The sequence below is a fragment of the Balaenoptera musculus genome, chromosome 4 (assembly GCF_009873245.2).
Source record: "Balaenoptera musculus isolate JJ_BM4_2016_0621 chromosome 4, mBalMus1.pri.v3, whole genome shotgun sequence".
Classification (NCBI taxonomy): Eukaryota; Metazoa; Chordata; class Mammalia; order Artiodactyla; family Balaenopteridae; genus Balaenoptera; species Balaenoptera musculus.
This window is the reverse complement of record NC_045788.1, coordinates 13,930,709-13,956,934: the sequence shown is the minus strand read 5'-3', so window position 1 is coordinate 13,956,934 and position 26,226 is coordinate 13,930,709. Positions and strand designations below refer to the sequence as shown.

At 38.1% G+C, this 26,226-nt stretch overlaps 1 protein-coding gene across 2 annotated transcripts in view; it reads left to right on the top strand.

Moving 5' to 3' along the window:
• The window catches only part of ACAD11 (acyl-CoA dehydrogenase family member 11), a 103,946-nt gene extending 77,932 nt beyond the window's left edge, over window positions 1-26,014 (top strand). The window contains exons 14-20 of one of the 2 annotated variants that reach the window (XM_036851125.1): window positions 1,586-1,652; window positions 2,280-2,365; window positions 5,372-5,443; window positions 6,342-6,496; window positions 22,735-22,851; window positions 23,744-23,853; window positions 24,761-26,014. In XM_036851125.1, the coding sequence (XP_036707020.1) occupies window positions 1,586-1,652; window positions 2,280-2,365; window positions 5,372-5,443; window positions 6,342-6,496; window positions 22,735-22,851; window positions 23,744-23,853; window positions 24,761-24,875 (722 nt within the window). In that variant the 3' untranslated portion in view covers window positions 24,876-26,014. The remainder of the gene's footprint in view (window positions 1-1,585; window positions 1,653-2,279; window positions 2,366-5,371; window positions 5,444-6,341; window positions 6,497-22,734; window positions 22,852-23,743; window positions 23,854-24,760) is intronic. The other variant, XM_036851126.1, reaches the window with a different exon arrangement.
• The last annotated feature ends 212 nt before the right edge of the window (window positions 26,015-26,226 follow it).

Below are 26,226 nucleotides of genomic sequence, written 5' to 3'. Positions count from 1 at the left end.
TCATGTTCACTATTACGTGACCTATTTGCAGACATTTCAGTGTACCACCCATGTTTCTCCTTTATATCTTTGCTACATATTTAGGTCTCCCAGGAATACTCTGAATAGCTTTGCAACTCAGCAGTTTCCAACTCATGGCCAACCTTGTTTCATCCCTACTCTCATTCCCTCCTCTCCCTATATTATTTTGAAATAAATCCCAGACATCACATTAGTTCTTTCACAAACATTTCAGTGTGTATCTCAATATGGGTGCTTTTAAAAATGTAACCACAAAACCATTAGCACACCTAAAATTACTTAATATCATTACATATCATTACATATTCAAATTTCTAATGTTTCATAATTGTGATTAATGCTTTTTAGTTTAATTGAATTAGGATCCAAATAAGGTCTAAAAATTCCTGTTGGTTGATACTCTTTTTAAGTCTCTTTTCATCTCTTTTTATCTGTAAGCTCCCTTCCGTTTTTCCCTATCCCTCTTTTTTCCTTTTTACTGCAATTTAATTGTTGAAGAAACTGGATTATGTGTCTTGTAGATTTCCCACCATCTGGATCTCACTGAGTACATCCTTGCAGTGGCCTTTAATATGTCCCATAGAGTTTATCCTTTAAATCCTGGGATTTTATGGTGTTATTCAACTATTTGACATAATTCCTAACATTTCACATTTAATCTTCATATGATTTCACATCTCCTAAAACCACTTTTTATAAGAAGTTATGTGTTTAACTTAATCTGACCCAGTTGCTTGCAGTCTTATAATTAGAACACCAGTTAAATGGTAGTTTCCCTGAGGGACTAGGTGCTTAGACTGGTGAAAATGAAACTTACTTTTTGCGAGAAGGCCCCTTTGGGGAATTGATATAGACCTTAAACTGTAGTTAAATAAAAGTTTACATTAAAATGAGAATAGCTTTATATTTTCAAATTTTAACCCTTAATAAATCAATGAATGAGAACCTAGGCTTACTGAAGGTGGAATCAGAGCCTCATATATGTGGACAGCTCCAAGTAAACCATCTTCAGCTACTCCATAGCATAACTAGGGCAAATGATGTAATCTGGGATAGGTACTGAAATCCTCAGACTCACCCTCACCCAGCCCCATGGCTGGGGAAATTAGGTCTTTCTCAGTCACTGGTTGGGGAGTAAATATCATGAGTTTTAGTACTTCTTGTCCATATGTCAGAAAATATGGGATCTAAACAGGAGGAAATAAGCTAGAAGAAGTTCACAATCTTTCTAGCATGCTGATGTCTGAAATGGTATGAATGGGAGAGCTGTCATTTTGTCTTAAGGGCTGCAGCTCTTTCACGGCTTCTTTGACTTCTGGTTATTTTCATGCAGCAGCTCTCATTGCGAAATCCATTCTTGGCCTTGGCTAGTGATTTTTCTTGGGTGATATACAGTTTTGTACATAGCATTATTTTTTTTAATGAATTAAGGGTTTTCTTCCTGTATGTTTGTTTGTTTGTTTTCCCAGAGGTAAACTTAGAAAGATTAGAACTTTTAGGGTGAAATGTCAGACTAAAAATTTCTTTTTATGATATATTGTTCTCATTTTCTCTCTGGTTTTAGGAGCTGGGAATCCAAAGTGCAAAATTGCAATTGTTATGGGAAAAACTAACAATAACTGTGTAATCAGGTAATAAAACAATAGTGATTGAGAAATCTATGAGGAATAAGAGTCGGTCTTTCTCTGTATCTACTTAATTTACTTAAAACGCACCATTTGGGCTCACAAATCATAATAATATAAAATATATTATGACATTAAATGTCACATGTTTGTATTTCACAATTATTTTGCTAAAAGATATATTTAGAAAACATTTTAGGGAGTGTTGCTGTACATTCTTCACTGTGGAATTTCCTGTATTAAAAATGTTGCTGAATCCTCAAAGCTGTTTGGATCAGATTATAAGATATATAAAATTTTTCAAAACTGTTTGTAAGTTAGACATTTAGATCCAAGGCAATAGTCTTGAAATGTTTAATGTATTGAATATCAGTTGCCAGTTACCACTTTGAGCAATGAGAAGCCTCAGTTAAATAATTTTCACATATTTTAAAATCATCATTGTTCCAGATCACAGCCTGCATCTGAATGTACTTAATGTATGTTTTTTACACAGTTCCCATTCCAGACATCATTGCTTACATAATTACATGATAACAACAATGAAAAAGTGACAGTTGAGACTCTGCCTAACATCTGTTTTATTTTTCCACTTAGCACACTTTTCCTAACATCTGTTTTTCTTTTGACCAGACACAAACAACACAGCATGATTCTTGTTCCCATCAACACACCTGGAGTAGAAGTAGTAAGGCCCTTGTCTGTTTTTGGCTACCTGGGTAAGTACTCAATCAACCTGTCCGTGTATTTGCAAGCAGGAAGACTAGAATATGCAGTAACACTGAAGGGACTAGACAGCTTTTTTAAAAAAAATATTTATTTATTTATTTGACTGCATCAGGTCTTAGTTGTGGCACACAGGATCTTCATTGCGGCATGTGGGATCTTTCGTTGCAGCGGGCAGGCTCTCTAGTCGTGGTACGCAGGCCCTAGAAAGCGCGGGCTTAGTAGTTGCGGCACGTGGGCTTAGTTGCCCCACAGCATGTGGGATCTTAGTTCCCTGACCAGAGATCAAACCCACGTCCCCTGCATTGGAAGGTGGATTCTTAACCACTGGACCACCAGGGAAGTCCCTAGATAGCATTTTAATGCACAAGATGGGTTCTTAGAAATCTTTTGACGTTTAATAAAAATACGAGTGGAGTTCAGAACAGAACAAATAAAAAGAGAGGTGGTGCAGCATTCTACCATGTTTTGTCTGCTTTTGGGAAAGGGCAGACTGGTATTCAAGGAATAACGACTCTGTCTGCCAGCCTTCTCTTCATCATCCAGGAGAATAGATTAATGAAATACACCTGGAAATTAAATCTAGGTAACCCACAGTAACATTCATTTTTGTTTTCAAGTTTAGCTTTCTTAGTCAATCAACCTCAAGAGCTATTAATAAGCAATGGGTTTTGACTGATTTGAATGCAAAACTTTTCCTTCCTTCTGTCCTTGGGCGGAATTTCTAAGAAGCAAGGATACTTTTGCTCAGGCTCATGTTCACTGTTTCCTTGCCAATCAGGTTGCTCATTCAGCAAGTATTTGTTGAGTGCTGAGCACCATTCCAGGTACTTAGAATGCATTAGTGAACACAGTAGACCAAGATCTCTGCCCTTGTGGAGCTTACATGCTGGGGGAAGGAGACAGAGAGTAAATACAAACATGTAAATAAGAAGTTATATAGCTGTCAGCCGGTGATAAATGTTATGAAAAAGTTTACTGAACTTCAGGTTTTGTGGTGACCCTGGCTTTCTGTTTATTGTTGAAAGTGGCTAATGAAAATATTCAAGTAGTGGATATAAGACTTGCAGTTTTATGGAACATTTGACATCATCATTTTCTGTAGGCTGCAGCTGGAGAATGCACCCACAGGTTAAGTGTGTTGGCAAACATGAAAAGATGCTCAACAACACTGATTATTAGAGAAATGCAAATCAAAACTACAATGAGGTATCACCTCACACTGGTCAGAATGGCCACCATCAAAATATCTACAAACAGTAAATGCTGGAGAGGGTGTGGAGCAAAGGGAACCCCTCCTGCACTGTTGGTGGGAATGTAAATTGATACAGCCACTAAGGAGAACAGTATGGAGGTTGCTTAAAAAACTAAAACTATAACTACCATATGACACAGCAATCCCACTCCTGGGCATATACTATGAGAAAACCATAATTCAAAAAGGCACATGCACCCCAGTGTTCATTGCAGCACTATTTACAATAGCCAGGACATGGAAGCAACCTAAATGTCCATCGACAGATGAATGGATAAAAAAGATGTGGTACATATATACAATGGAATATTACTCGGCCATTGAAAGGAATGAAATTGGGTCATTTGTAGAGATGTGGATGGACCTAGAGAGTGTCATACAGAGTGAAGTAAGTCAGAAAAGCAAATATTGTATATTAATGCATATATGTGGAATCTAGAAAAATGGTATAGATGATCTTATTTGCAAAGCAGAAATGGAGACACAGACATAGAGAACAAATGTATGGATACCAAGGGAGGGGGGAGGGGGAGGAATTGGGAGATTGGGATTGACACATATACACTATTGATACTATGTATAAAATAGACAACTAATGAGAACATATTGTATAGCCCAGGGAAATCTGCTTAATGCACGTGGTAACCTAAGTGGCAAGGAAATCCAAAAAAGAGGAGATATGTGTAGCTGACTAATTTTGCTGTACAGCAGAAACTAATACAACATTGTAAAGCAACTATACTCCAATAAAAATTAACTTTAAGAAAAAAGGATTGAATTATAAAGAAAAGAAAAGTGTGTTGGCAAGATGGGGATGAACAAGCTCACTGGAGCAAACTGTGTATGGGAAGTTGTTGGGTTGCAGAGCAACAGCCTGAAAGACCACCAAAATGAGTTTATAATGTTGGTTCCCTACAAATACCCTCCATTGTAGAGCCTATGTTTGAAATTTCAGTATGACAATTTCACCAGCACCTCTCCAACTCCCTGTGCCAAGGCCAAAAGAAACAGTGTGGACATAGTTGATTATTAATGTCTATTCTGACTGGGAAAGTGTGTGGAGTTAGCATGAGATTATCTGCAGAATTTGGCAGGGAGGAGGGGTGATGTAAAGACAAAATGTGAATGTGTTTCCAATCTCAGTCACATGCCAGCATTTTCAAGAGGCAAACACACAGTGAACAAGCCTAGACTGGGAGCAAACATACCTGAAGACCCAGACTCAGCTTTGTCTCTAATGCTGAACCTGCTCTGTCCCTTCAAGCAGGTTCTTCACATCATCAGGCATTGGTTTCCACAATGGTCAAATCAGAAATTTGAATTACATTATTCACTTTCAATTTTTGAACAATTGGAACTTTTTTTTTCCAAGCAAAATTTTCTTTGGAAGCCCGTATATAAAAAATTTCAAAGAAGAAGCAATAATAAAACAATAATAAAATAGTCTGATCAGAGCTGTGGAGCCGTCTTCCTTTTTCATAGCTCTACAACTTCAGAGAATGAGCTCAGAAACCTCTTGATGAAATGATATCTAAAATCTCTTAAAATTTCTAAAACAGTTGATAAGTTTTCTGGGCTACACAGTGCTGGGGGTTCAGGGCTCTGGTCTACCTAGGAATGTATGACATATGAGGCCTTTAAATTCCACTATCTCTGAGTAATTATATTTCAGTAGATTAATTATCTGTGACTGTTTTTTGGTCAATTCATTTTGCTTTTTAAAATTTTATTCTCTATTTTATAGATAATCTCCATGGAGGACATTTTGAGATCCATTTTAATCAAGTGCGAGTTCCTGCCACCAATTTAATACTAGGTGAGATAAGTTTGGAAAAATGACTCTCTATTATTTTGTTTTAAAATAATTTCAGGGCTAAATCTGGAAAAGATACGAAGTATACCATAATGTAGATACTTTCCCCTCTTATTTACTCCATTTATAAAGGAAAATTTTTTCCTTTGGTGGATTTTTCTTACATGGAATAATAAGGTTTTATTTAAGTATTTGATGTGGTATCACATCAGTTGAAAACACAGCTAAATACAAAAATTATACAATTCAGAGCAACACACTTTTTCCTGAAACATGATCTTCAAACCTCTACTTGTTTTACTAAAACCTCACTACTTTCTGAATTCAAGTCATATACACATTAGAAGCATAAATAACTTTGAACACTGTATGCCTGGAATGACTCCATCCTCTTGCTTGTTGGAATCCTACTCAACCTTCAGGGAACACCTCTGATGCCACCTCTTTCAGGAAGGTTCTTGTGTTCCTCATCTCATCCACTCAACAAGCCCCTGATCCTGCCAGGCCCTAAGATTACCATGATGAACAGACAGCACCTCCCTCCTTTACCTTTCTTGTCCCTCTCCATATCCCTTATCCCTAGCATCCTTGCCCCTCTTCTAGGTTCTAAACTCGGGTCTGTGTCTTATCTACCATTGTAACCATTGCAGCACTAACAAAACAACTTATGCAGAGTAGGTACTCAAAAGACAGTTCTTAAATTTGATCCACGTTTTTGTTGATGGTGGTTTAAAATACATAGAAATCAAAGTTCCATAAAGGTATAGTGAACCTTTTTACAGAACTGACTTTTTTCCTACTGGAATGCCATTTTTATTGAGGGCAGCTCATTAGTTTCTCAGGATTTGTGTAAATAACAAAACAAATAGGCTGTGGTCATGTTATCCTTTCTTTCTCACAGGTGAAGGTAGAGGATTTGAAATTGCCCAAGGCCGCCTTGGACCTGGCAGAATCCACCACTGTATGAGAACAATAGGTTTGGCTGAACGTGCTTTACAGATCATGTGTGAACGGGCAAAACAAAGGGTGGCCTTTAAGAAGAAACTGTATTCACATGTAAGGATAATTACTTATTTGAATTTATTGTAGCCCAATGCACTACACTAACCTTGAAACAAAACAGCATTACTTGATCAGCAAGAGATTTCCTCTGCATAAACAAGGAGAACATATGTTTTCCACAAAACATATTTATGTCTGAATTTAAATATAGTCTGACCAGAGGTAGTTATCTTTGTGAAAGATTAAATAACTCTTTAAGTGCTGCAACACCTCAGCACACAGAGTGTGGACAATTCCTTCAACTTTCCCAGACTCTCGTTCTCTAGAGAACCTCGTACAGTAGCCCTCTCTGTGGACATGAGAAGGCTGTTGTAAGGAGGAAGGAAGCCTTGTCCTTTGGCTTTCTGGAAGGAATTAGGACAGATAAGTGGAGAGATATAGGAAAATAGCCTAAAACTCAGTGAAATAAGAGAGATATAAAAATGGAATGGACTGCTTTAAAAAAGAAGTGAGCTTCCTGTCAATGGAGAAATGCAAGTAGAAATGGGATCAACATTTGGTGGGATGTTCATGATATTTTGAATTCTCATCTCTAAATTATGCACTACTGAGTCTGTTGTTTACAAAGTACAGTAAACAATATTGTTACATCCTTACATCCAAGCACTATAATCCAAATTAGAGAATATTTATCAAGAGAAAAAGAGACGGTACTTCCCTGGTAGGGCAGTGGTTAAGAATCTGCATGCCAATGCAGGGGACACAGGTTCGAACCCTGGTCCAGGAAGATCCCACACGCCATGGAGCAACTAAGCCCGTGCGCCACAACTACTGAGCCTGTGCTCTAGAGCCCACGAGCCACAACTACTGAGCCTGTGAGCCACAACTACTGAAGCCCGTGCACCTAGAGCCTGTGCTCTAAAACAAGAAAAGCCACTGCAATGAGAAGCCTGTGTGCTACAATGAAGAGTAGCCCCACTCGCCGCAACTAGAGAAAAACCTGCACACAGCAACGAAGACCCAATGCAGCCAAAAATAAATAAATAAATAAATAAATTTATTTAAAAAAAAAAAGAGGAAAAGACGCTATCATTTCAGACTTCCTTGCTTACAAGAAATGTTGAAGGGAGCTTTTAAGCTGAAATAGAAAAATTTTAAGAGAAATGAGATATCCAAATCATCTCCCCAAAAGCCCTTCTAAATTTTAAGGAGGCAAGAAAAATTATTATTAAATATTTAATACTTATGATTGCTAACATGTAGTGTTAGGTCACACTTGTAGTGATAAAATTGTATTCTAGAGAACCTCGCTAGACATGTTTGCTGGACATGTGTATTTTGGTACATTTTATAAGATTGTCACAAATGTACTTTACAACCCCTTGTAAAGTACATTTGTGACAATCATAAAAATTTTGCAGTATATTTTTTAACTTGAATTCCTATAGGCCATGTTTGCTTTTTTTTGAGATATTATTCAGCATATCTATGATTTAGTTGTAACACTGTTCTTATGGAAAAATAACAGCCTGCTTTATGGCACATACCTAGGAATAATTTGTGGAAGAACCCCTTTAGTTAACATTGAGGGCAAGGGTTCAGCTGTTAGATGGGCACTGTTGGAAAAGGTAAGAAGATGTGAATGTTTGAGGCCATGTATACAACTCCACAATGCTGATGGAGTAGGAGCTAAAGAGTTGCTCATGGCATCAACTGTCACTTCTTACACTTTTCTCTTTTCAAGATTGCCTGGGAGGAGCTTCAAGATGGCAGAAGAGTAAGACATGGAGATCACCTTCCTCCCCACAAATACATCAGAAATACATCTACATGTGGACCAACCCCTACAGAACACCTACTAAATGCTGGCAGAAGACCTCAGACCTCCCAAAAGGCCAAAAACTCCCCACGTACCTGGGTAGGGCAAAAGAAAAAAGAAAAAAGAAAAAACAGAGACAAAAGAATAGGGATGGGACCTGCACCAGTGGGAGGCAGCTGTGAAGGAGGAAAGGTTTTCACACACTAGGAAGCCCTTTCAAGGGCGGAGACTGCAGGTGTCAGAGGGGGAAACTTCGGAGCCACAGAGGAGAGCGCAGCAACAGGGGTGCAGAGGGCAAAGCGGAGAGATTCCCGCACGGAGGATCGGTGCCGACCAGCACTCACCAGCCCTAGAGGCTTCTCTGCTCACCAGCCGGGGCAGGTGGGGGCTGGGAGCTGAGGCTCGGGCTTCAGAGGTCAGATCCCAGGGAGAGGACTGGGGCTGGCTGCGTGAACACAGCCTGAAGGGGCTAGTGCGCCACAGCTAGCCAGGAGGGAGTCCAGGAAAAAGTCTGGAGCTGCCGAAGAGGCAAGAGACTTATTCTTGCCTCTTTGTTTCGCGGTGCACGAGGAGAGGGGATTCAGAGAGCCGACTAAATGAGCTCCAGAGACGGGTGCATCAGCACAGACACCAGGAATGGGCATGAGACGCTAAGGCTGCTGCTGCAGCCACCAAGAAGCCCGTGTGCAAGCACAGGTCACTATCCACACCTCCCCTCCTGGGAACCTGTGCAGCCCGCCACTGCCAGGGTCCCGTGATCCAGGGACAACTTCCCCGGGAGAACGCACGGCGCACCTCAGGCTGTTGAAACGTCATGCCAGCCTCTGCCGCCACAGGCTCACCCTGCATTCCGTACCCCTCCCTCCCCCCAGCCTGAGTGAGCCACAGCCCCCTAATCAGCTGCGCCTTTAACCCCATCCTGTCTGAGAGAAGAACAGATGCCCTCAGGCGACCTACACACAGAGGCGGGGCCAAATCCAAAGCTAAACCCCAGGAGCTGTGCGAACAAAGAAGAGAAAGGGAAATTTCTCCCAGCAGCCTGAAAAGCAGCGGATTAAAGCTCCACAAACAACTTGATGTACCCTACATCTGTGGAATACCTGAATAGACAACAAATCATCCCCAAATTGAGGTGGTGGACTTTGGGAGCAATGATATATATATTTTTTCCATTTTCTCTTTTTGGGAGTGTGTATGTATATGTTTCTGTGTGTGATTTTGTCTGTATAGCTTTGCTTTTACCATTTGTCCTAGGGTTCTGTCTCTCCGTTTTTTTTGTTTTTTTTTTTTGGTATAGTTTTTAGCACTTATCATTGGTGGATTTGTTTTTTGGTTTAGTTGCTCTCTTCTTTCTTTTTTTTTTTATTACTTAAATTTTTTTTTCAATAATTATTTTTTATTTTATTAATTTTATTTTATTTATTTATTTATTTTTCTTTCTTTCTTTCCTTTTTTCTCTCTTTAATTCTGAGCCATGTGGATGGCAGGGTCTTGGTGCTCCAGCCGGGCATCAGGCCTGTGCCTCTGAGGTGGGAGAGCCAAGTTCAGGACATTGGTCCACCGGAGACCTCCCAGCTCACGTAATATCAAATGGTGAAAATCTCCCAGAGATCTCCATCTCGATGCCAAGACCCAGCTCCACTCAACAACCAGCAAGCTACAGTGTTGGACACCCTATGCCAAACAACTAGCAAGACAGGAACACAACCCCACCCATTAGCAGAGAGGCTGCCTAAAATCATGATAAGGTCACAAACACACCAAAACACACCACCAGAGGCAGACCTGCCCACCAGAAAGACAAGATCCACCCTCATCCACCAGAACACAGGCAATAGTCCCCTCCACCAGGAGGCTGACACAACCCACTGAACCAATCTTGGCCACTGGGGGCAGACAGCAAAAACAACAGGAACTACAAACCTGCAGCCTGTAAAAAGGAGACCCCAAACACAGTAAGATAAGCAAAATGAGAAGACAGAGAAATACACAGCAGATGAAGGAGCAAGGTAAAAACCCACCACACCAAACAAATGAAGAGGAAATAGTCAGTCTACCTGAAAAAGAATTCAGAATAATGATAGTAAAGATGATCCAAAATCTTGGAAATGGAATGGAGAAAATACAAGAAACATTTAACAAGGAACTAGAAGAACTAAAGAGCAAACAAACCATGATGCACAACACAATAAATGAAATTTAAAATTCTCTAGAAGGAATCAAGAGCAGATTAACTGAGGCAGAAGAACGGATAAGTGACCTGGAAGATAATATAGTGGAAATAACTACTGCAGAGCAGAATAAAGAAAAAAGAATGAAAAGAATTGAGGACAGTCTCAGAGACCTCTGGGACAACATTAAATGCACCAACATTTGAATTATAGGGGTCCCAGAAGAAGAAGGGAAAAAGAAAGGGGGGCTTCCCTGGTGGCGCAGTGGTTGAGAATCTGCCTGCCAATGCAGGGGACACGGGTTCGAGCCCTGGTCTGGGAAGATCCCACATGCCGCGGAGCAACTAGGCCCATGAGCCACAATTACTGAGCCTGCGCATCTGGAGCCTGTGCTCCGCAACAAGAGAGGCTGCGATAATGAGAGGCCCGCGCACCGCGATGAAGAGTGGCCCCCACTTGCCGCAACTAGAAAAAGCCCTCACACAGAAACAAAGACCCAACACAGCCATAAATAAATAAATAAATAAATAAAACCTTAAAAAAAAAAAAAAAGAAAAAGAAAGGGACTGAGAAAATATTTGAAGAGATTATAGTTGAAAACTTCTCTAATATGGGAAAGGAAATAGTTAATCAAATCCAGGAAAGGCAGAGAGTCCCATACAGGATAAATCCAAGGAGAAACACGCCAAGACACATATTAACAAAACTATCAAATATTAAATACAAAGAAAAAATATTAAAAGCAGCAAGGGAAAAACAACAAATAACATAAAAGGGAATCCCCATAAGGTTAACGGCTGATCTTTCAGCAGAAACTCTGCAAGCCAGAAGGGAGTGGCAGTACATATTTAAAGTGATGAAAGGGAAAAACCTACAACCAAGATTACTCTACCCAGCAAGGATCTCATTCAGATTCAACAGAGAAACTAAAACTTTTACTGACAAGCAAAAGCTAACAGAATTCAGCACCACCAAACCAGCTTTACAACAAATGCTAAAGGAACTTCTCTACAAAGGAAACACAAGAGAAGGAAAGGACCTACAATAACAAACCCAAAACAATTAAGAAAATGGTAATAGGAACATACATATAGATAATTACCTTAAATGTAAATGGGTTAAATGCTCCAACCAGAAGACCTACACTGGCTGAAAGGATACAAAAACAAAACCCACATATATGCTGTCTACAAGAGACCCACTTCAGACCTAGGGACACATACAGACTGAAAGTGAGGGGATAGAAAAAGATATTCCATGCAAATGAAAATCAACAGAAAGCTGGAGTAGCAATTCTCATATCAGACAAAATAGACTTTAAAATAAAGACTATTACAAGAGACAAAGAAGGACACTATATAATGATCAAGGGATCAATCCAAGAAGAAGGTATAACAATTGTAAATATTTATGCACCCAACATAGGAGCACCTAAATACATAAGGCAAATACTAACAGCCATAAAAGGGGAAATCGACAGTAACACAATCATAGTAGGGGACTTTAACACCCCACTTTCACCAATGGACAGATCATCCAATATGAAAATAAATAAGGAAACACAAACTTTAAATGATACATTAAACAAGATGGACTTAATTGATATTTATAGGACATTCCATCCAAAAACAGCAGAATACACTTTCTTCTCAGGTTCTCATGGAATATTCTCCAGGATGGATCATATCTTGTGTCACAAATCAAGCCTCAGTAAATTTAAGAAAATTGAAATCGTATCAAGTATCTTTTCCTACTACAACGCTATGAGACTAGATATCAATTACAGGAAAAAAGCTGTAAAAAATACAGACACATGGAGGCTAAACAATACACTACTTAATAACCAAGAGATCACTGAAACAATCAGAAAGGAAATCAAAAAATACCTAGAAACAAATGAAAATGAAAACAGATGACCCAAAACCTATATGATGCAGCACAAGCATTTCTAAGAGGGAAGTTTATAGCAATACAATCCTACCTTAAGAAACAAGAAACATCTCAAATAAACAGCCTAACCTTACACCTAAAGCAATTAGAGAAAGAAGAACAAAAAACCCCAAAGTTAGGAGGAGGAAAGAAATCATAAAGATCAGATCAGAAATAAATGAAAAAGAAATGAAGGAAACAATAGCAAAGATCAATAAAACTAAAAGCTGGTTCTTTGAGAAGATAAACAAAATTGATAAACCATTAGCCAGACTCATCAAGAAAAAGAGGGAGAGGACTCAAATCAATAGAATTAGAAATGAAAAAGGAGAAGTAACTACTGACACTGCAGAGACACTGCAAAGGATCATAATTGATTACTACAAGCAAATCTATGCCAAAAAATGGACAACCTGGAAGAAATGGAAAAATTCTTAGAAAAGCACAACCTTCTGAGACTGAACGAGGAAGAAATAGAAAATATAAACAGACCAATCACAAGCACTGAAATTGAAACTGTGATGAAAAATCTTCCAACAAACAAAAGCCCAGGACCAGATGGCTTCACAGGCGAATTCTATCAAACATTTAGAGAAGAGCTAACACCTATCCTTCTCAAACTCTTCCAAACTATAACAGAGGGAGGAGCACTCCCAAACTCCTTCTACGAGGTCACCATCACCCTGATACCAAAAGCAGACAAAGATGTCACAAAGAAAGAAAACTACAGGCCAATATCACTGATGAACATAGATGCAAAAATCCTCAACAAAATACTAGCAAACAGAATCCAACAGCACATTAAAAGGATCATACACCATGATCAAGTGGGGTTTATCTCAGGAATGCAAGGATTCTTCAATATATGCAAATCAATCAATGTGATACACCATATTAACAAACTGAAGAAGAAAAACCATATGATCATCTCAATAGATGCAGAAAAAGCTTTTGACAAAATTCAATACCCATTTATGATAAAAACCCTCCAGGAAGTAGGCATAGAGACAACTTACCTGAACCTAATAAAGGCCATATATAACAAACCCACAGCCAACATCGTCCTCAATGGTGAAAAACTGAAACCATTTCCACTAAGATCAGGAACAAGACAAGGTTGCCCACTCCCACCACTATTATTCAACATTGTTTTGGAAGTTTTAGCCACAGCAATCAGAGAAGAAAAAGAAATAAAAGGAATCCAAATCAGAAAAGAAGAACTAACGCTGTCACTGTTTGCAGATGACATGGTACTATACATAGAGAATCCTAAAGATGCTACCGGAAAACTACTAGAACTGGTCAATGAATCTGGTAAAGTAGCAGGATACAAAATTAATGTACAGAAATCTCTTGCATTCCTATGCACTAATGATGAAAAATCTGAAAGTGAAATTAAGGAAACACTCCCATTTACCATTGCAACAAAAACAATAAAATACCTAGGAATAAACCTACCTAGGAAACAAAAGACCTGTATGCAGAAAAATATAAGACACTGATGAAAGAAATTAAAGATGATACAAATAGATGGAGAGATATACCATGTTCTTGGATTAGAAGAATTAGCATTGTGAAAATGACTCTACTACCCAAAGCAATCTACAGATTCAATGCAATCCCTATCAAATTACCACTGGCATTTTTCACAGAACTAGAACAAAAAATTTCACAATTTGTATGGAAACACAAAAGACCCCAAATAGCCAAAGCAATCTTGAGAAAGAAAAATGGAGCTGGAGGAATCAGGCTCCCTGACTTCAGATTATACCACAAAGCTACAGTAATCAAGACAGTATGGTACTGGCACAAAAACAGAAATATAGATCAATGGAACAGGATCCAAAGCCCAGAGATAAACCCATGCACATATGGTCACCTTATTTTTGATAAATGAAGTAAGAATATTCAATGAGAAAAGACAGCCTCTTCAATAAGTGGTGCTGGGAAAACTGGACAGCTACAGGTAAAAGAATGAAATTAGGACACTCCCTAACACCACACACAAAAATCAACTCAAAATGGATTAAAGACCTAAATATAAGGCCGGACACTATAAAACTCTTAGAGGAAAACATAGGCAGAACACTATGACATAAATCACAGCAAGATCCTTTTTGACCCACCTCCTAGCGAAATGGAAATAAAAGCAAAAATAAAGAAATGGGACCTAATGAAACTTAAAATCTTTTGCACAGTAAAGGAAATCATAAACAAGACGAAAAGACAACCCTCAGAATGGGAGAAAATATTTGGAAATGAAGCAACTGACAAAGGATTAACCTCCAATTTTAGAAGCAGCTCATGCAACTCAGTATCAAAAAAACAAACAACCCCATCCAAAAATGGCCAGAAGACAGAAATAGACCTTTCTCCAAAGAAGACATACAGATGGCCAAGAAGCACATGAAAAGCTTCTCAACATCACTAATTATTAGAGCAATGCATATCAGAACTACAATTAGGTATCACCTCACACCAGCTAGAATGGGCGTCATCAGAAAATCTACAAACAGCAAATGCTGGAGAGGGTGTGGAGAAAAGGGAACCCTCTGGCCCTGTTGGTGGGAATGTAAATTGATACAGCCACTATGGAGAACAGTATGGAGGTTCTTTAAAAAACTAAAAATAGAATTTCCGTATGATCCAGCAATCCCTCTACTGGGCATATACCCAGAGAAAACCATGATTCAAAAAGACACATACACCCCAATGTTCATTGCAGCACTATTTACAATAGCCAGGTCATGGAAACAACCTAAATGCCCATCGACAGACGAATGGATAAAGAAGATTTGGTACATGTATACAATGGAATATTACTCAGCCATAAAAAGGAATGAAATTGGGTCATTTGTTGAGACGTGAATAGATTTAGAGACTGTCATACAGAGTGAAGTAAGTCAGAAAGAGAAAAACAAATATCGTATATTAACGCATATATGTGGAACGTAGAAAAATGGTACAGATGAACTGGTTTTCAGGGCAGAAATTGAGACACAGACGTAGAGAACAAATGTATGGACACCAAGGGGGTGAAAGTGGCGGGGGGCTGAGGGTGGGAGTGTGATGAATTGGGTGATTGGGATTGACATATATACACTGATATGTATAAAATAGATGACTAATAAGAACCTGCTGTATAAAAAAATAAATAAAATTAAATTAAAAAAAAAAGAAATAATACAGATAGAAACCTTGTACCTTTGACCCAGTTTCCCCCAATTGCAACATCTTATCAAACTATAATACATTATCAGAACCAAGATATTGTCATCAATACAGTCAAGATACATAACATTTCCATTACCACAAAGAGCCCTCATGTTGTCCTTTTATAGCTGCACCCATTTCACTCTCACCCCTCCTCCCTCCTTAACTCCTGGCAACCACTAATCTGTTCTTCATCTTTATAATTTTGTCATTTCAGGAAAGAAATTATACAGTATTTAAACTTTTGTGGTTGGTTTTTTTCATTCAGCATAATTCTTTGGAGATTCATCCAGGTTATATGTATCAGTAGCTGGCTTCTTTTTATTGTTGAGTAGTATTCCTTGGTGTGGATTATCACAGTTTAACTATTCACCTGTTGAGGGATATTTGGGTTCTTTCCAGTTTTGAGCTGTTACAAATAAAGCTGCTATAAACATTCAAGTATAGGTTTTAGCATCAACTTAATTCTTTATTTCTCTGGTATAAATGCCTAAAAACTCAGTTGCTGGGTCATACAGTAGTTGCATGTTTAGTTTTTTAAGAAACCACCAAACTGTCTTCCAGAATGACTATGCCATTTTTCATTCTCACCAGCTGTGTATGAGTGATCCAGTTTCTTAGGAGAACATTATGTGTAATGTTGGCTGTAGATTTTTTGTAGATGTTCTTTGTTAAGTTGAATTCCCCTCTATAATTAGTTTTCTGAGAGTTTTTATCATGAATGAATGTTGAATTTTGTCAAATGATTTTTCTGCATTAATTTGTATGACCATGTGATTTTTTTTTCATCTTGTTAATATGATGGAGTACATTGATGGATTTTCAATACTAAACTAGCTTTGCATCCTTAGAATAAACCCTACTTTGTCATTATGTATAATTCTTTTTATTTTTTTGGAAAGTTTTGGTTTTTTAAAAATTTACTATTTATTTATTTATTTTGGCTGTGCCAGGTCTTAGTTGCAGCATGTGTGATCTTTAGTTGCAGCATGTGGACTTAGTTGTGGCACGTGGGTTCTTAGTTGAAGTATGCAGACTTCTTAGTTGTGGCCTGTGAACTCTTAGTTGCTGCATGCATGCAGGATCTAGTTTCCCGACCAGGGATTGATCCCTGATCGGGACCCCTGCATTGGGAGCACAGAGTCTAACCCACTGGCCCACCAGGGAAGTCCTGAGAGTTATGTTTTATTTGGTGGAAATTTTTAGGACTTCAAGCCTGAGAGGCAGCATCTCAAGTAACCCTGAGAGAACTGTTCCTAGGAGGGAGCCAGGATATATAGGAGTTTTGCAACAAAGGGCATGTAGTCTGAACGTCAAAGATTATTGTTAATTAAAGAAAACCAGATTGTCTAGATTTATGTTAATTCTTCTTTAAACATTTGGTAGAGTTCTCCAATGAAACAATTTGGGCCTGGAGATTTGGTCTGGGGTTAGTTTTTAATTTACAATTCAGTTTCCTTAATAGCTATAGGGTTATTCACATTATCTATTTTATATTGAATGAATTGTGGTGGTTTGTATTTTTTGAGGAAGTGATCCATTTTGTCTAAGCTGTCAATTTTATGTGTTTAGAGTTGTTCATAATATTCTCCTGTTATCCTATTGATGTCTGCAGGGTCTTCAGTGATATTCCGTTTCATTACTGAAATTGGTTATTTGTGCCTTCCTTTTCCTTTGTCTGTCTTGTTAAAGGTCTGTCAATTTTACTGATCTTCTCAAAGAATATATATTAATTATTAATATATAAAATTATACAATATAATAATTGATATGACAACATTAACAAGATCTTTGTTTCATTGATTTTCTCTATTTTTTTGTTTTGTTTTCAATTTTATTGATTTCTGCTATTTATCATATCCTTTCTTTTGCTTTCTTCAGGCTTATTTTGCTCTTTTTTTATAGGTTCTTGGTGCGGTAGCAAGGAGTATTGATGTGAGACTTTTCCTATTTTCTAATCTATGTGTTTAGTGCTGTAAATTTTCCTCTCAACACTGCTTTACCTGTATTCCACAAATTTTTATGTATTGTGTTTTTATATTAATCCCATCAGTGTATTTTTCAATTTTCCTTGAGATCCTCTTTTTAAAAAAAATTTAATTAATTAATTTGTCTATTTTAATGCTATTCTTTAAAAAAAATTTTTGGTCTATTTTCTCTCTGTGGTTCAGATTGGGCAATTGCTATTGTCCTGTCTTCCAGTTCACTGATTTGTTCCTTTGTCCCCTCCATTCTGCTGTTGAGCCCATCCACTGAGCTTTTTATTTAAATGGTTATATTTCTCAGTTACAAAATATCCATTTTTTTCTTCTTTATTTCTTCTTAGTAATTTCATTACTAAGACTTAAATTCCTTTGCTGAGGCTTTCTATTTTCTCATTTGTTTCAGTTGTGTTTCTATTTACTGATTGAAGCATTTTTATCATAGTTGCTTTAAAATCTTTGTCAGAAATTATAACATTTCTGTCATCTCAGAGTTGTCATCATCATAAATTTTGAGACTTCCTGGGTTTTGGCATAACAAATAATTTTTTATTAAAACCTAGACATTTTCATATTATGTTATAAGATTCTGGATCTTATTTAAACTTTCTATTTTAGCTGGGTTTCTCTGACACTGCTCTGTTAGAGGAAGGGGTTGCACCTCATTACTGCCAGGCAGAGGTAGGTAGAAGTCCAGCTTCCCGCTCAGCCTCCACTGGTAGCTGAGGAAAGGGGTGCATTCTCATCACCGGGTGGTCCCCAATGACATCATAGAGGGGAGGGAACTTGTTCCTGGTGTTGCTCCTTACTTGACACTCTCTGTCTGATACCACCCTGGCAGGAGTGTTGAGGTACCTCATCTCGCACTCACAAGGGTGGAAGTCTGTGCTGGCATGAGTAGGAGTGGGGCCAGTGCTTTTTTCTTTAGTATTGGCTTGGGTAGAGTGGTTATTCTCTAAGTTTTCTGTCTTTCTAGCTGCCCCTTCCCAATCCTTCAGCTAAAGACAGTATTTGTTGAGGCTGTTTTTTGTTTGATTTTTGTCTGTGCTCATTGGTATTTCCAGGTTGCTGGCTTCTTCAGCTCCAAGTCTGGGATATATGAGACAAAGAGGAAACGGAGGGAACTTACTACCATGTTGTTCTTCTGTTCCCAAAGTCCCTGGCTAGTCTGGCTTCTTCTCTCTACCTTTCAGAGTCTTCTTGTGTTTGTTCTTTGGATGATGCCCAAGATTTTAGTTGTACTTTGCAGGAGGAATAGGGGAAAGTACATCTATTCCATCTTCCTGGAAATAGAAGTCTTTGGAAATACCAATTTCATAATTTGTGCAAGTATTCTATAAACCACAATGTGGAGCTCTCTGGGAAAACCTGAACTGGAGAATAGGGACTGGTGCTGAAGCCGAGGTAGTCTGCTCCACTCTAGATCTGGGGCTTGGGAAACACACACTCAGGCATGTATGCAGAGCACATAAATTTAGCAACTTAGATGAAATGGATCAATTCCTCAAAAGCCACAAAATACCAAAACTCACTGAATGTGAAATAGATAACCTGAATGGTTCTACAAGTATTAAAGAAGCTGAATACACAGTTTAAAATATCCTGAGAAAAGAAATCTTCAGGCCCAAATGGTATCACTGGTAAATTCTGCTAAACAGTTAAAGAAGAAATAACACAAATTCTACACAATCTCTTCCAGAAAAATGAAGAGGAGGAAGCACTTGCCAACTCATTTATGAGACCAGAATTACACTAATCCAAAACCAGACAAGAACAAACTACAGACCAGTATAGATGCAAAAACCTAGCAAATGTAATCCAGCAATATGTAAAAAGAACAACCAAGTGAGGTTTATCCCAGGAATGCAAGGCTGATGCATATTCAAATATCAATCATTAAGAAAATTAATCATTGTAATGTGCCATATTAACAGCCTAGAAAAGAAAAACCACATGATCATATCGATTGATAGAAGAAGGCACTTGACAAAATTCAGCATCTATTCATGATAAAGCTCTCAGCATACTAGAGATAGAAAGGAATTTATTTAACCTAATACGGAGCATCTAAAAATTCTACAGCTAACATCGTACTTAATAATGAAAGACTGAATATTTTCATTCCCAAGATTGGGAACAAAGCAAGGATGTTTACTCTCACCACTGCTCTTTTTTTTTTAACACTTTTTAAAATTGTATTTATTTATTTATTTTTAGCTGTGTTGGGTCTTCATTGCTGCACGCAGTCTTTCTCTAGTTGGGGCGAGGGGGGCTACTCTTCATTGCAGTGCGCAGACTTCTCATTGCAGTGGCTTCTCTTGTTGCAGAGCATGGGCTCTAGGTGCGCAAGCTCAGTAGTTGTGGAACGTGGGCTCAGTAGTTGTGGCTCATGGGCTCTAGAGCATAAGCTCAGTAGTTTTGGCACACAGGCTTAGTTGCTCCGTGACATGTGGGATCTTCCCGGACCAGGGCTCGAACCCATGTCCCCTGCATTGGCAGGCGTATTCTTAACCACTGTGCCACCAGGGAAGTCCCATCACCACTGCTCTTTATCATCATAGAGGAAGTCTTAGCCATTGTGGTGAGACAAGAAAAAGAAATAAAGTGCATAGTTGGCGGAAAGAATAGATAAAACTGCCCCTCTTTGCAGACAACATGATTGTGTAGAAAATCCTTAGGAATCTACCAAACAGAACAAAACAATCCTCCTAGAACTAATAATAAGTGAGTTTAGCAAAGTCATAGGATTGAATCAACACATAAAATTAATTTTATTTCTGTATACTAGCAATGAACAATTTTATTTCTGTATACTAGCAGTGAACAATCGGAAGCTGAAATTTTTAAAATACCATTTACAATAGACTAAGAAAGGAAATAGGTACAAATCTAACAAAACATGTATAGAATCTACATGCTAAAAATTATAAAAGTGTAAAAGAAACCAAAAGAAGCCTAAATAAATACAGAGAAATACTGTGTTCATGGATTGGAAGGCTAACATAGTAAAGATGTGAGCTATTCTCAAATTGATCTATAGATTTAATGTAATTCCAATCAGAATCCCAGCAGAACATTTTTGTAGATATAAACAAGTTGATCCTAGAATTTATATGGAAATGCAGAGAAACTAAAATAATAAAAGAGTTTGAAAAAGAAGAGTAAAGTTGGAGGAATCACAGTATCTGAAGACTTACCGTAAGCTACGACAAAACAGTGTGGTATAAGGAGAGACACATAGGTCTTTGGAACAGAATAGCAGGTCTAGAAATAGACTCATAAAAACATGGGTCAATTGACTTTTATATATAGGTGAAAATATCACGAAGATAAAAGTCTCCTGACCTGGTATTAGGCAAAATGTTCTTAGACATGCACCAAAAACATGACACATAAGGGAAAAAAATTGACAAATTGGACTTCATTAAAATTGAGCACTTTGGCACTATGAAAGTCACTATTAAGAGAATGAAAAAAGCTATGGACTGGGAGAAAATGTTTGCAAATTGCCTATCTAACAAATGACTGAATAATGAACTCTCTAAGCCCAGCTCTCTAAGCCCAATTAAAAAATGGGCAAATGACTTGAACAGACTTGTCACCAAACAATTTATAAATGGCAAATAAACACATCAAGAGGTGACCAATATCATCAGCAATTAGGGAAATGCAAATTAAAACCACCATGAGATATCTCTGCACATTGTTAAAATGGCTAAAATTTAAAAATACAGATGATAGCGAGTGCTGATGGTTTGGAGAGTAACTGGAACTCATATACTGCTGGTGGGAATGCAAAATGGTACAGTCACTCTGGAAAACTTCGACGGCTTCTTATAAGTATTTACCACATGACCTAACAATTCCACTCCTGGTATTTGCTTTAAAAAGTGAAAAGGTATGTTCACACAGAAACCCATATACAGATATTTACAGAAGCTCTGTTAATAATTCACCAAAAACTGGAAACAACCCAAATGTCCTTCAACAGGTGAATGGAAAAACAAGTCGTGGTACATCCCTACAATGGAATACTACTCAGTGATAAAGAGGCGTGGACAGTTGATACACAGAACAATTAGGATGAAATTCAAAGGAATTATGCTGAGTGAAGGAAGCCGGTCTCTAAAGAATACATGCTAAATGATTCCATTTATATGACATTCTGGAAAAGGCAACAGTATAATAACTGAGAACCATTCAGTGGTTGCTAGAGGGCAGAAGTAGGGCTAAAAAGGGGCAGCATGAGGGAGTTTTTTGGGGGAAATGAAACTGTTCTGTATCGTGTTTGTGGTTATACCAGTATATACATGTGTTAAAATTCATAGAACTGTTCACCAAAGAAAAAGTTCATGTTTACTAAATAAATAATAGTAATAACACAACAAAAGATGCTGGACCATTCTCACACTGAAATATCTTAGGAATTATCTAGATTGTCAATAAGCAGGTCCACCACCTTACATTTAACCAAGTTTCAATGGGAGTGTGCAGTTAGCATTCAGAAGGGCCAGTAAGGAGTGTCCTGGCAATAAAACAATTGCTCAGTGAGACCATCTTGACTTTAGACACCAGGATATCCAAAATAAATTATTTCTCTGAGCAAATAAAGTTTTTTTCTAAAATCCGCCAATGTTACCTGCAGCATTCCATGGGTATGTGGCTGGCTGGTTATTTCAAACAAATTAACTCTTCCATTTAAAAATATATAGAGGACTTCCCCGGTGGCACAGTGGTTAAGAATCTGCCTGCCAATTCAGGGAACACAGGTTCGAGCCCTGGTCCGGGAAGATCCCACATGTCGTGGAGCAACTAAGCCCATGCGCCACAACTACTGAGCCTGCGTGCCACAACTACTGAAGCCCGCATGCCTAGAGCCTGTGCTCTGCAACAAGAGAGGCCACCACAATGAGAAGCCCACGCACCACAACGAAGAGTAGACCCCACTCACTGCAACTAGAGAAAGCCCGCATGCAGCAACTAAGACCCAACGCAGCCAAAGATAAAATAAATAAATATATTAAAAATATATAATAAAAATAAAAATATATAGAGTAAGGCTTGAGAACAGTCCTTGGCGTAGAGGATGTTTTCACCAAACTACCAGTCTGTGTTACATGTGGACCTCTGACACCAGCTTATCTCCTCCTTCTTCTGCTGCCCTTTGCTCCTCTGCAGGAGGTGGTGGCTCACTGGATCGCTGAAAGCCGCATTGCCATTGAGGAGATCCGCTTGTTGACCTTGAAAGCTGCCCACAGCATTGATACTCTGGGCAGCTCTGGTGCTAAGAAGGAGGTGAGGCCCCTTGGACCACCATCTGCCAAGCCTTCTCCAAGAAGTTTGTCCCACTCTTGGGGCATTCCAGGTTTCATGGTGCCTTGAGGGCACTCAGAATATCGGAAGCTTCCATGTGATTTCGGTTTAAAAATTATAAATGTATAATTTATACATTTATACAATCACCCTTGCTAGTTTTCCTTTCACTGGGCTGCTTTAGGGAATGATTTTCAGGATGCAGAATATCTTCAGCTTTCTTGAGATGCAGCAACAGAAGGTAGAGAAGGTAAATACCAAACTTTATACTGACTTGGAATTGTACCCGGTATGTTACTTTCTGCTAACCTCTTGACCTTGGGCAAAGTATCTGACCTGTCTGCCTATGGCCTAGGGTTCTAGCGAAGACTGACCAAGTTGATACAGAATGCAGAGCACTGTGCTGCCAACTAGAAATGTTTCATAGAAGACACCTCTCATCCCCTGCCTTCTTATGTTTCTGGCTTATTTGGAATAAGAACATGATTGTTTAATTATAAAAGCAATGAAATTGCCAAGGGAAAACTGATTATCGAAGACTTTTTAACTCTTTATGATCCCTAAGGTGATGAATGTCACTTATCAGTTGCCTGAAATCCTTTCAGAAACAAGACAATGCAAGTAATAAATAAGTTAATAAAATGTGATTTGGAAGAGATATCTCTTTCCAAAAGGTCTGTGTTGACTGAAATATGTCCGTTAGCTGCATTAGTGGATCTTTGTTGGCTTTCATCAAAGATCGTGTTTCAGTGGTGTGTGTATGTGGGAAAGTTCCCTTGTTTCTTTTCACAAAGAAAATACAGATTATATCAAATTTTATCACATTGTGTATTGTCTAAGAAAGGAACATTCTTTTTATATCTTGTTTATGTAGATTGCAATGATTAAAGTGGCTGCCCCTCGGGCCGTCTGCAAAATTGTTGACCAGGCCATCCAAGTGTGTGGAGGTGCCGGTGTTTCCCACGAATACCCTCTGGCTAACATGTGAGTAGATGTCATTTAATCACCATCTACATTTGATGGGCTTGGAGTTAAAAATCTACAGATGGCTTGATACTAACTGTTTATGAAGAAAATAAAGATAACTAACTTACTTTAAAGCATAATTGAAGGCTAACTGAGGCAATATAGGTATTTTACTATAGAGCTCCGTACCAATAAATAGTTTTATGATTACAATTGTCATTTCACTCAACCATGTTCACTTTTACACTGAGAAGATGCACTGAGGGTTCCTGGGCTGTAAATAACTCATGGGGGTTCACCCTGGAACAGGAAGGAGAGGAAGGGAGCAGAGCAAGGCTTAGGTATGCACTTAGGACACTTTACCACCCACACCCGGAGGCCGTGGCCAGACTGCGGCAGTGCATGCCAGCCACCATCTCATGTCCACATGTGCTTGCTGGGATCAAGAAGGAATACTCTCCACTGCCCATCACCACCAGGCATGGTGCCACCTTCTCTCTCACACTGGAGATAAGAGGCTGGTGCCCCATCAGTTTATCCCCCATCAATTTTTAATAAGAAAGAACTAAATATATAGTACTATATATTTATAGTATATAAATGTTATATATTCTTCATGGCCTGTGGATTACCTAAGATATCTCCTAGTTCTAGCAAATACTAGTACCTACAGCAAACCAAGACTGAGATTAAGCCCACTGCACTGTGCCATTTAAGATTCCACTCCCAAGATGAGGACTTGAAAATGGCATTTCACAAGCCCTTGGGCTGACTTTCCTTGATTTTCCCTGTGCAATTTTCTTATCACTGCCTTGGCGAGATTTCAAACAATAATAATCTTGGCTTAGAATCAGAGTGACTGATGTTAAAGCATCAGGTTCCTCTTTGATAAGTCCTGCCATCCCTGCTCTTTGTGTTTTTGCAGGTATGCCCTAACGCGAACTTTGCGCTTAGCAGATGGGCCCGATGAAGTTCACCTCTCGGCAGTCGCAAAAATGGAGCTGTGGGACCAAGCCAGAAGCCTGAGGGCCAAGGTGTAGAATTCATTGGCTCCAGCATTTGTATCTCATTCAGCTTTTGCAGCAGTTTAAGCACAGGATTAATTACTCACTTTGGTAAAGATTTGAGCATCTATTTTAATCAATGGGTTTTGTCATTTCAAGGGTCACACTTAAAATCTTATAATTTCAAGGGTTTCAGTGAAAAAGGAAATTTCATAGCTGTTGTCATTCAGTCTAACACCTAAGTGTATAGCATTTATTTTTTAAACGCTCCTCTTGTAAAGAAATCATGAAATAAATTGGCAAACTAAAGCATAGCGTAAAAATATTTTCACTTTTTTACTTTCAGGAATTGTTCCATTTAAATAAATAGTCAAGGAATATTTAATCACTACTTTGTAAAAAATATTGTGGGATCCCCTTTTTAACATTGGTTTTAGGGGCTGGTTTAACACTTTGTAGTAATGTTTGCCCTGGAGAAGGATGGATGACTGATTGGGTTATTTTAGAGTTTGTATTGCTATAAGCCTCTTCATAATTCAACAGGAAGCATTTATACATAAAATCCGATTGTTACTAGAGGACATGGCATCTTATGAGAAAATATAATTAAGAAAAATTTTAATTATGTATAAAATGTTGATGCTAACAGTGGATAGTTTAACCTACAAGAAAGTTATGCAGTTTTGAGAGGAGATTAAAGACAGTATTCTCTGAACACCATTCTGTTAATAGCAACACCCTAAGCCAACATCATTGGGGCACTTTAAGTCAGCGCTGCCGAGGACTGCAGCCCGGGCCATGTTGTAAGTCTTGAGCACCTGAATTGTGGTCAGCATAACTGAGGAACTGAATTTTTGATTTTTTAAAAATTTAATTAATCTAAATATAGATTCTCAACTCAGTTACTGGAAAACTTTTAAGTATGCTTGGAATAACTTGTGTATGTGAATTGTCTTTTGCAAATATAAATTTTATGAAATCTAAATACGGAGCAAGTATTTTGAATGAAAATTTAACATCCAAATTAAGAAAGTATATAATATATACCAGATTTTGAAGACTCAGTACGAAAAAAAAATTAGATGTCTCATTAATACTTTTTTAATATTGATTACATGCTGAAATGGTAATATTTTGGATATATTGAGTTAAATAAAATATATTATTTAAATTAATTTTACCTGTTTCTCATTACATTTTTAGTTTGTGGAATTGGAATAGTTACTGGCAATTTTTTTTAATTTTCAAATGAAAGTATTTTGAGTTTGGAAAGCTTTAAAACTGTTTTATTAGAAAGCATACACATCACATGAATTTACTGATGCGTAGAGATTATTTCAATCATTATTTAAATGTCATCTTGGAGTGGGGTTAGGGCCAGACATTT